We start from the raw sequence: 12,183 nt of genomic DNA, 5'->3' as shown, positions 1-12,183 counted from the left end.
GGGTCAGCTGCTGTGGGGCCGTGGTGCCTTCGTTCCTTGTGACAACAAACGTAGTATATAAAATTTGCAAAGGGACTGCAAAGCTGGCTTTCCCGCAACAGCAGGTCTTGTGAGTAGAAGCCCAATTTAAACATTTAGCAGAAGGTGATGTTCAAATCTACGCCCCGGAGACGGTTACCTCTGAGCAGTGCATGCTGCCAACCTCTGCAGCCAGTTTCCCTCTAGCGCGAGCAAAAAAAGTTCCCTGGATTTTTGTATGATGCGGTTGTTCAGTTTGTCAGTATATAGTTTCTGCTAAGATAAACATTTGCGATCTTTATTAAGAACAAAATAATTTATCTTTAAATTTATTTCTGCGCTCGATTTGAAATGTTTACAAAAATTTACTCTGTGGACTCAAGCTGAAAATATGCCGCAGCACAGGTTAGGTTAAGAATACAGCCTTGTTTGAAGCCCTAGCATCAAAGAAGAAGACGTGAACCGATTTATAATTTTATCCACAAGCGAAACAAGATTTACGCGGAACCTTTGAATTATGCTGAAGACGGGCGCCCGACCTCCCTTACAGTCTAACAGCGTAAATCAATGTGCCGCTTCATGACACCAATGCAGAAGATTTGGAATACGTTTTTTCTTTTTTTGCATACCGTGTACTGTCTTAGCTCCACAATGCTTACAAGTCATTCGCAGTAAAGCACGCAGATAAATGGCGAATTTTACAACGAAGCTGTACCGCCTGGCTCGAAGGACTTTCCCACCCCCGCACCCGGGGCTGAGCCGAGCGGAGGCGGTGCTGTTCAGACAATTGCAGACTGGTTCTTTACCCACCCCAGTGTTAATGATTCATCTATACCCTAAATTATATGTGAGTGATGTGTGCCGCGTGTGCCAGCGGGAGAGGGCCACCCTGACGCACATCCTATGGGATTGTACCAAGTTCCCCAATGAGGCTTCGACAAGTACAACGATTCCGCCGCGACTCGCGGCTGCGGCGGAATGCTACGACCATGAAAGCCAAACCTGGGCCGTCCAGCAGGTCTCGGCGGCTCTTGAAAGACAAAGGCCGAGCGAAACCGACGGAACGTTGCCCCTCAGGGCGACCGACCGCGGGAGTAACACGCGCTGGAGTTGAGTTGAGAGACCACCCGCTGAGAAGACGTCAGGGCCCGCGTCACGGCGCCATTTCGTCATGGTGTCGTTCTGCAGGCGACTACATGAAGTTGTCTCTCTCTCTCTCTCGCGTCCGTCACGTCGACAAAGGACCCAGGTGGGTCGATCCCGGCAGCTATGCAGGGCCAGTAAGTAATGATGGCTCATACCCATGTAAGGCAGAGTCGTGAAGCGCACATACAGCACAGGTTTTGTTTCACTACGAAACGCACAAATAAAAAAAATGGCTCGTCATCCTCGTTCTGCGAAAGCGGATGTCCGGCGAAGCTGCTGTACACCACATCTGAAACTGCTGAGGGCGGTACGCAATGCTTTATGGCTTTAGAGTAATGGTAGCAATGCTATTTTAGAGTCATGATAGCAATGGTAGCCGACGCCCATAGCTTTGCTGAAACAACATTGAAATGAGTTTCTAGGCTGGTTATTTAATGAACGAGAGGCTAGGGACGTCACTCACCACGTCGCAAGCTGCCGTCGCCGTGGCAGCTTGCGCAACACCGGGAAGCGTATGCGGGCAGCGCTACGTGCTTCGCATTGTTATCGGGATCTTCTTATTAACTGTTATGTGGTTCGGATGCTCGTTTTGAGCTTGTTCATTATTGAGACAACTGCTGTTTTGTATGTTGTATACGTGACTCCAAAGAATTATGCATTGTTCGCTTCACTTCGCTAAGTGCTTGCAGCCTCTGCCTTCAGGGGTATGAGCCATTGCTCTGCCTTGAATTGCCACCGGGATCGGCCCATTATCGTTTATTGTCAACGTTACGCGTGCACAAAGAAATCCCGGGATCCTAGCCACAGACAGTTTTGCTGTAAAAAGCCGTCAAACCGCTTTATTGATGACGAGGCACACGCACTTGCGCGTTGATCAACGTACGTTAGAACCAATCCCTCGCCGGTGGTTGTTGTCGGAGAGTTTAACGTAAACGTCTCCAAACAGGAAACAAAGCAATGGTTCACCCACTTCGTGGAAGAGTTTGGCCTCGGTTACTTCAACGATCCGAGTCAGCCAACTACCGTACACGGGTCATACATAGATTTAACTTTGGTCACAAATATTTCTCAAATAAGAACGGAAAACGTCAGCGTGTATCATGGCGACCAGAAAGGAGTTTTAGCAGCCATTTGAAAGTAATAAATAAAGGTTTTGTTAAATAAATTGAAACGAGTATTCGTCATATATCACTTCCATCATAATCTGTTGGTTTCATATGGTTCTGCGAGCGTTCTTACAAAACCAGGCCCCTCGGTTACCTTCTTTTCGTCCAATACAGGACAACGGGCTATTCTTGCTTCCGGCCTGAAGTATTTCCTGCAGTAGAGTCTTGTATTTTACATTACAAACAGGGATGTTTTCCTTGTAGGAGGGCCTTTGTAGTGTCCAGGTTTCCAGCTTTATCTTTACTGTTTCCATAACTTCTGAAATTTCTTAAACCATGTATGTATTTTGCATTTATGGAAAGTTGGTCATACAGGCCTGTCATTTTTGGAAAGTTTGTTTGCCACCAGGCTCTAAAGGTGTCTGGCGGCTATTCATGCAGTTCTTTTCATGACAGTTGCAGTGAACTTGTGTTTAAAACGACTCTAATTTTACGTGATAACTAACTATTCAGTACAAGCATGTTGCTAATTACACCAAAATAAATATTCTTGCTGTAAATATGAGCGTTTGCATTTGTCTATGTGACATTCGAAACTTACTATTCGTGTTCAGTTCATACTCGAGAAAGTCGACATTCCATCATCTACCTGGAATATTTACACAACTGATTGTGACAGCTTCAATTACTTATTACCTTCACATTGGAAGGTTACAAATACAGCAAGGTTCAAAAGAACATAAGCAACTTAGTTTTCCTAGCAAAAAAATTAACTAGTCTACATATTATCGCTAAATACTTCCCGGTTCTCGAAGTTTGTGAAACGTGCTTGGCCACATGTTGGTAACACGGCAATGACAATTACATGAGAGTTGTACAGGTCAATACCATTTTCACCTTTGATCTATGTGAAAGCTGCCGTGAAGTAGTGATTGGTCCGAAAGCAGTGAGAAAGGGAAGCGATTTGTTAAGACATGCGTGAACGAGCTCAGCCATTCCGATACTTAAGCCTTTTTACGCAGTCGATATGTTTTATGCACCTGCTGTGTTCTAAATCTGAACACAAAATTTATGCCATTTGGTTTTGGTAAATTAGCCCTCTGACATGCTTGCGCACCTCTACCAGTCTAATGTACTTAGTGACAGCAATGAACGCGCAGCGTTTAAGCAAATTCAAATAGGTTTTGAAAACTTTAATTTCGTGAGCACTATGATGGCTACGATGACCACTGTGCTGTGAAGCACAATCACAGTGTGAAGGCTACCAATGTGAAGGCAACCACTGGCTTCTCATGGTCAGTGAGCCTATGCATCGTACAGCAAGTTTCGGCCACTCCGAAGAAGCTTTTGAATATTAAACAGCGTTGTAGAAGATCATTTTTCAAGCGACCTTTTTAACTTATAGGTCATTAAAACATCGCCAACTGTTCATTCAAGTCACTAAAAAAGTCACTAAAAATTGTCTGCTTTTCCCTTGCACTTCTGGCTGTGGGGGGAGGGGAGACTCGCCTCCCCCCACCGGTAGATACGCCTATGACAAGCATGGCATCACGCACACACAGGCAAGTATAAAAAAAAAAAACATCTCACTCGATGACCACGAGCACTCGCTGTCACAACGCTGGCAGCGAGGAAGCGAACACTTCATGCTGCCTCTATTTTTTTTCACCACGAGAACAGCTTTCATGGCCAAATAAATGAAAGCAGTCTTGAAAATACTGGGAACCTCAATTCCACTGTTGAGGTTGCTGGTATGAAAGACGAAGTAGACCGAATCAATGCCTAGATCAAGTCTCGAAAGACTACTTCAGACTTGTAGAGGTGGGGATATTTATCAGCTGGAACCGAGTAGACCCTGGGTGCTATATACAAACCCGTGATAAGTGGCCTGAAGAACCAATGTGGCCAAGACTCTTAATGAAGCTGGTGGAGAGGCCAGACTCCCATTATCAGGGCTTCAAGCGGCTTTCTGTACTCGAGTGATGTTGGTCGGGGCTCCAGTGCCGTATTCCCCCTTTTCCAAAATGGGGGAAAATCAGAAGTTTTGTTTGGTATTTTAGAATTTGTGATTTTTGTTTACCTTTACGAAAAATTAAAACAAGCAATGGGCTTTTTTTGGAAACAAACATTTTACTGAAACAAGGAAAATCTTCACAGTAACATGTGCCAAACGAAGCTAGTTGCAAATCGTGTGACGAAGTCATCTCTGCAAAGCCTTGTTGTCCAGCATTATAATACATTTAAAGAGAACGACATTCACAAAGAAAACAGACAGGTTCGGCAATCTTTTTTAATTTGGTCTTTGCACATTTAAACAATGGAAAACATACAAAAAGTAGGGCACATGGGCATGCTTCACAGGAAGTGTGATGCATTTCCTTATCTTACAAGCCCTTGTTAGCATGCATTATCATATGCACTGGGAGTATTTGTGCCATAGACCCGTCAGGCCTTTCAACCCTGTCAAATGTCATCCTGTTCACTAGCATACACTCTTGCAACACAATTTTTGGAATACCAACTAGACAAATCAGTCACCCTTCTTTAATCGAAGACAGTTGCCAACATCTCAACATCAACAATTTGCATAAATTGGCTTTAACCTGGTTTGCACAAATTAGTTTGAGGTGAGAAAATTGGGACTATCGAATTTTACCCGAAAAATTAAGGACCCTATACACTTTTTTGAAATATACTGTACCACTAATCTGCAGGAAGGACATATGCTAAACTTTTGTAAACATTGTAACTAATTCCCATAAGCTGCAAACTCATTAAGTATGTCTAATTTGTCCACTGCACTTAACTGATATGTGGTTTTTGTGCTGTGTTATGAATATATAAACTTTGTGCTGGATTTTTTTTAATGCCTTAAATTTTTTAAACATTTTTGGAAAAGCTTTGAGGTCTTAAATTCAATGTTCTGCTTTTTACAAGCAGTAGTATCAAGGCTTTCTTTGAAATGCAAGAAATTTCATTGATATAGGTTCAACGGATGTATAATCAGAGAATTTATGGGTTTCAGATGTGCATACTTAAATAGAAAAATTAGAATTTGCACATACATAAAGCTTCCACTTGATCCGATGCAACAGTTTTCAACCTTCCAACCCCTTGAACCGCTTACATGCCATTCAGTTATCCCTTGCTCAAGTCATCTCTTTTTTTTTTCTATGTGGATGAATTGTTTATAGTACTTTAATAAAAAAAACTGCGTCCAGAGAATAACACAAAGCAACAATTAGTTTACAGATATTTTGTTTTCATTTGTAAACCTCTACATATTTATGGCACGGAGTGTACATCAATCACCAGAAAATGCAGCCAACAATAAACCTAAGAAATATTTCTAAAATATACATTTTATTTATAATCTTCGATCACATACAGCAACTGTTCTGAACAGCTCAGGTATGCTTTATTCAGGTCTTGGCTCTCTGAAAAGAACAAGGTTTGCAGAAATTTGTAGCACAATGAATGTGCTATTAGAGCTTTCCACAACGGTTAAATCAATGTAACATGTACTTTTATACACACACTAAATGTTGAGATATAGCAAAACGTGAACAAAGCCATGACTGCCTTAGAGCACATGTTATTATGGGCAGGTGAATATTGAATATTCTACAAACAAATGAATAGATTTGCTAATTTACACTTATCTAAAAAATTATTTTCTTTATTTAGAGCAGTAATAAGTGGGTTGCAAAAAACTGTTGGCACCTAAAAACCTTGCAAAAAAAAAAAACACATTCTAAAAGGGTGGTAGCTTTGAGTTGGTTGGTGAAGCATTACTCCAGATAGGAAAAAAATTTATATTTTAATGTGCAAAGGAAGAAGGCGACAGGACAAGCGCACCCTGTCCTATCGCCTTCTTCCTTTTTTCTAAGTTTTGCACACTACAAAGGATTTTTCCTTGTCTGAAGAAAAACATTCAAGAAAGGTCAATGCTGCATGCATTCTTCAGTAGCCTTATTTGCCAATCCTATAAAACTTTAATTATATTGAGGTTTCTCTGTGCTTCAGTGAGACCAATATGTATGCAGCATATACTGTGACTTTATATATACATAGAGTACGCACCCTGTGTTGAGTCCTGCAAGCTTCATGTTACACCACAGGTACTCCAAGAACATTGCCTGCTGCTTGAGTCTACTTATCCGCTGAAAGTGCCGCTCTGTGGAATACAATGCACGATGTGTATGGCACGCTCCTTCACCCAACCAGAAGGCTTTCTGAAACCCTTCTCAGTTGTAAAAGCATCCACATACACATGCTCCTCTGTGTTGCATTCCGAAATAGGCGTGCAAGAAGCATTCACATTATTTTGCTTCAATCTTCATTTTGTATGCAAAGTGCCCGGTTATTTAGTGCTTCACCTGCTATATTAGTGTTTATTAACATATTTTTTTCTCAGATGAAGCAACAAACGTGAGCACATAGAAAATGTTATTCGTATAGCACTGGACTAATACAAAATGCCCTCACTTAAACCACACATTGAAAATTTCAATGGCAGCAAATGAGTAAAAAAGAAAGAGAGGCTTCAAAACAGATGTACACACAGCTTTGCAGAACAAGCTTAAATTCAATGCAGGAGTGTCGTAATGTGCATCTGTACTTTTGTACCATCAGCATAACATGAAGTGAGAAAAGAAAAATGATCACAGTGCCTATTACCCATGATTACCTGAGAAGCCAACACACAATTACTGTGTAGCCAATTTCTAAGCATTCAGGATCCATTTCATATCTTGAATGAAGTCACCGTTACAAGAGTAGGCAACGTTGAAAATGCTGCAATGCATATTATAGTCATTTTGGACTTGTTCCCATTTGAATCTTTGTTGATATAGTACACTGTCTTGTTATATGGTCACAAAACTTGTATACCCACCACTAGGTACCGCTTTTAGAGTCATCATCATCATCACATTTTATTTTCTATGATGAACACCTCTCCCATCGATTTCCAATTACCATGGCTTGCGCAAGCTGACACCATGTTATGCCCGATAATTTTCTCGTTTCATCCCACCAATTACTTCTCTGTCATTCTAGACCATGCTTCCCTTTCTTTTGCATGCATTCTGTAACTCAGTGTCTAACAGTTATTTGTCCAACACATTATGTGGCCCGCACAACTCCTTTTGTTTCTCTTAATCTCAACTAGAATACTATCGGCTTTTCCAGTTTGCTCTCTAATCCACACCACTATCTACCCATCTCCTAATGTTATGCCTATAATTTTTACCTCCATTGCTGGTTGAAAAGTTCTTAGCTTCTTCTCGAACTTCCTTCTATCCGCTTTATTTCCCTTCCTAAAGCCAGCCTGCTCCCTGGGTTGGGTCAAGTCAAGCATTGTCCTACTGGAAGCAAGCTATAATTCCTCAATTCTTTACCATCTCCCTTTTCGTGGTTTTCACAGTACAGTGCCTAAAACTGATCAATGGTGCCATCTCTGTTCAGGCTAGCCAGAGCTGTTTTAATAACAGGCCTGTTCTGCCCTGGGAAATATTAATTTGGGGAGTACGAATACAGAATGGTAGATTTCAAGAGTCTCGTGCTCAAGAGTCTATTCTCATTGCATAAGAAAGAATGTTGCTAGCTATCTAACTTTGGTACCTAGGTACTGAGATGTACAATATGACCTACCTTATTAAGGAGAACACCAATTTAGTAAGCCAGCACTGATTACAGTTCCGTTCATATATGAAGATATGCAAAGTATTTTTTGTTTATCAATAGAATTAAGTGCTTCTTTCTCTCTGAAGCTGAAAAAATAGTCAACCTGTCCTAAATACCAATTAAGTTTTTAGTTTGATACTGAGCCACACTGTCCTTCACGACAATCTTCTATTGCTTGGAAAGCTTGCTTTCCGGCTTTCCTCCAAGAAACAAAGAAGTTTTCGGATCTGTGGGGTAGGTGTGTTCCTTGAGTCGTTGTGAGCTCATTAAGGTCAATCTGTGCGACAGACGAAAGCACAGACTGTGTGTCACGTGACTCAATGTGACTATTCAACCAGTAGCCATCGTTGGTGCAGTGGGTCGACCATGGCCAGCATCAACGGTAAAGCACAGGCGCCTTTTCACGTCTGGCATCGTTTGCGACCTATCAAAAGCTTCTGAAAACACGAGGGCCACAATACATTGGAGCGACGCAATACGCTCCATTCGCATACACATGCTGTTTGTTCAAATAAACGTGTAGCCATACGGTCAGTGCACTGTCACATGACAGTTTCACCCTCGCTGTGACTAGGCACTAAAACCATGATGATCATCATCATCATCAGCCTGGTTACGCCCACTGCAGGGCAAAGGCCTCTCCCATGCTTCAACTACCCTGGTCATTTACTGATTGTGGCCATATTGTCCCTGCAAACTTCTTAAACTCGTCCGCCACCTAACTTTCTGTCACCCCTGCTACGCTTCCCTTCCCTTGGAACCCAGTCCGTAACCCTTAATGACCATCGGTTATGTTCCCTCGTCATTATCTGTCCTGCCCATGCCCTTGCATCTTGGACAAACCAAGATGTATGCACTGAAAGACAGGCATGGTAATAGCATCAGCAATCTCGAAGGTATAGTAAGAGCAGCGGAAGAATTCTATACTGACCTGTACAGTACCCGAAGCAGCCACGATACCTCCATTCGAAGCAGTAATGAACAGGTTACAGAGGCTCCTCCTATAACTAGCGATGAAGTTTGAAGGGCCTTGCAAGACATGAAATGGGGAAAAGCGACAGGAGAAGGTGGACTACCAGTCGATTTAATCAAAGATGGTGGAGACATAATGCTTGAAAAACTAGCGGCCCTTTATACGAACTGTCTATTGACTTCAAGGGTCCCAGAGAACTGGAAGAATGCCAACATTATACTAATCCACAAGAAAGGATACGTTGAAGAATTAAAAAATTATAGGCCCATTAGCTTACTTCTAATATTACATAAAATATTCACCAAGATAATCTCCAATAGAATAAGGCCAAGACTGGACTTCAGTCAACCAAGGGAACAAGCAGGTTTCAGGAAGGGATACTCTACAATAGATCACATCGATGTCATCAATCAGCTAACCGAGAAATCCGCAGCATACAATCAGCCTCTCTATATGACTCTCGTAGATTATGAAAAAGCATTTGATTCAGTCGAGATACCAGCAGTCATAGAGGCATTACGTAATCAAGGAGTACAGGACGCTTACATATATATCTTGCAAAGTATCTACAGAGATTCCACAGCTACCATAATTCTCCACAAGAAAAGTAGGAAGATACCTATAAAGAAAGGGGTCAGACACGGAAACGCAATCTCTCCAATGGTATTCACTGTGTGCTTGGAACTGGGACGGCTTAGGAGTAAGGATCAACGGTGAATATCTCAGCAACCTTCAATTTGCAGATGATATTATCCTGTTCAGCAACAGGTTACTCATAGGGGACCCTAATCATGAGAAGGAAACTTACAGAAGAATAAAAATGGCTGGAGCGCATTCAGCAGACATTGTCAGATCCTGACTTGAAGCTTACCACTATCATTAAAAAGAAAAGTGTACAATCCATGCATTCCACCAGTGCTGACATATGGGACAGAGACTTGGAGACTGACAAAGAAGCTTGAGAACAAGTTAAGGACCGTGCAAAGAGCGATGGAACGAAGAATGTTAGGCATAACGTTAAAAGCAAACAGGGATAGCCGATATTCTAATTGACATTAGGAGAAAGAAGTGGAGCTGGGCAGGTCACATAATACGTTTCTTAGATAACCAGTGGACCATTAGGGTTATGGAATGGGTGCAAAAAGAATGGAAGCGCAGTCGAGGATAGCGGAAGACTAGGTGAGGTGACAAAATTAAACTCGCAGGCACTAGCTGGAATCGCTTGGCGCAGGACAGGGGTAATTGGAGATTACAGGGAGAGGCCTTCTTCCTGCAGTGGACATAAATATGATGATGATGATTGTGGTGATGATGATGATGATGGTGGTGGTGGTGGTGATGATGATGATGATGATGATGATGATGATGATGATGATGATGATATGCAACTCCGGAGCTCTCCGGAGCTAGTGATGTCATGAGTTCCTTGAAGCTATGAGAACATACCAATGTACACCAACCAACAGCACCCACATCTGTGAGGCCGCTGTACGGTGTGTCGCAAAGATGGTGGACATGAACAATGTTGGCGCCATTCTATAAAATCACTTTCATTAGTGAGGTGGATTGTTGGCTGTCCGAGTATGTGGTCGGCACGAATAGATCTGCATCGATGCAGCACTACATAGCAACTACAGCTGCCAACACCCAATGGAACAGCACCGATCATGCCTAATGGCCTTAGCAGGGTAGTTGTAACGAAAATTTGCCGCTGGCTGAAACAATAATGGGCTGCACGCTGTTGCGGAAGGCTTGTTGCTAATGTGTTTGTACGGGTTACTGTTAAACAGTGTTTGGGTTCACAGGCAACTAGTGGGCAAGTAAACGATGAACGTGCATGGCAAATTTTACGAGCTAGGAGAGACTGAACTGCGTGTGTGAACATTAGTATCCAATACAATGTGCACGCCTTTGGTTGCTAATCAGCCCTACAATCAAACATGCTTTACAGTTTGCATACATGTTTTTGTCACCGTTCCCTCATTCCGTATCACCTATGGGAATTGTTTCGATCGATCTCGTCGACCAGGATGAACCTTGCACCAACGGACCATGGCCAGGTCTTTAAGCAAGTATATTGAATATTTAAAAAAAAACGAATAGTATATATATATATATGATTTACAAATCAAATTCGAGTTTTTGCTATTTAATTTGTATTTGTATAGTATTCCAATACAGCAGAGGCAAATTATAATTTAACTACTTATAGTGCAGGAACGTATATAATACAGTCTTTCCTGACTCCCTGTTATCTTCCCATAAAACTCAATGTAGACAAACGTTGCTTATGATGTGGTTGCTGAAAAATCAAGTGACGTAATGAGAACGCATCTCAGCGAGGTGCGCCAGCCAAGGGGAGAACGACGAGCATAACGATGAGGAGGAGAAGGACAAGTAAAGCAAGTGAAAAATCAAGGAATAGAGAAAAAAAAGATGTGGAGGCAGAGTGCTGGCTTAGAAGGCATGCATGGTTTGCCTAGGCAATGGAGAAAGTATTGCTCCGGCTGCCTGTCATGTTCTAGCTCTTTACTCTGTGTGCAGAAAGTAAATACATTTGCACACTGATATTTTCAGACTCTGGCAGGGTCTCAGGAATGTCTGAATTATCCACCAGGCCGTAAAAACAAATTTCGATGGTAAAATTAATCTGTTGTTTCTTTTACAACTCCAGCACCGCAGAAAAATTTATTGAGGCAGCGAGAGCATTTCCTGTTCACCCATCACAATGTCAGTTTAAAGTGTATTATGCAAATTCATCAGTTCGGAATGTTGTCCAAATGCGAGCTTTCGCCATTCCTACCTGAACGCGCGTGAACTTTCGCTATATGTATTTGTGATTGTTGCCAGATAATTACCTGCAAATCCCATTTCAAGCGCGTTGCCTTCAGTTCAGCTTGTGCGTTTGATCATGCGCCAGATCTCTATATATAGTGGGCTCTCCTTAAAAGAAATTGGTTCCGTTTATCAGGAGTTCCATTTACTGAGAGACAAAGCTGAATACAATCGCATGAATACAAAACTAATCAACCATGAGGATGGTGTTGCACTTAAGAAGCAGTTTCGTTTAATTGATTCCCACTTATCAAGATTCCACCGTATTCATGCGGGGCCAATGAAAGTGAGGGTACATTCCGGACATGCGATTCCCAGATACGCATCTGCTTGATCTACATGTTACTGACAGCCTTTGAAAAATTTTGTTTTTGTTATAGTGCAGTAGTGTTTACAGTGCACAAATTCACAATTCAG

General features: G+C 42.0%; 1 protein-coding gene across 1 annotated transcript in view; it reads right to left on the bottom strand.

Annotated features, from left to right (window-relative positions):
• Positions 1 to 5,614: 5,614 nt before the first annotated feature.
• Positions 5,615 to 12,183, bottom strand: part of LOC135914034 (transducin beta-like protein 3) — a 37,739-nt gene continuing 31,170 nt past the window's right edge. Inside the window, exons 21-22 of the mRNA XM_065446747.2 lie at positions 6,354 to 6,447; positions 5,615 to 5,707 (exon numbers count right to left, since the gene is read on the bottom strand). Coding sequence (XP_065302819.1) covers positions 5,689 to 5,707; positions 6,354 to 6,447 — 113 coding nt within the window. The 3' untranslated portion in view covers positions 5,615 to 5,688. The remainder of the gene's footprint in view (positions 5,708 to 6,353; positions 6,448 to 12,183) is intronic.

This window comes from Dermacentor albipictus, chromosome 4, assembly GCF_038994185.2.
Source record: "Dermacentor albipictus isolate Rhodes 1998 colony chromosome 4, USDA_Dalb.pri_finalv2, whole genome shotgun sequence".
Taxonomy (NCBI): Eukaryota; Metazoa; Arthropoda; class Arachnida; order Ixodida; family Ixodidae; genus Dermacentor; species Dermacentor albipictus.
This window is presented reverse-complemented; position numbering and strand designations above follow the sequence as displayed.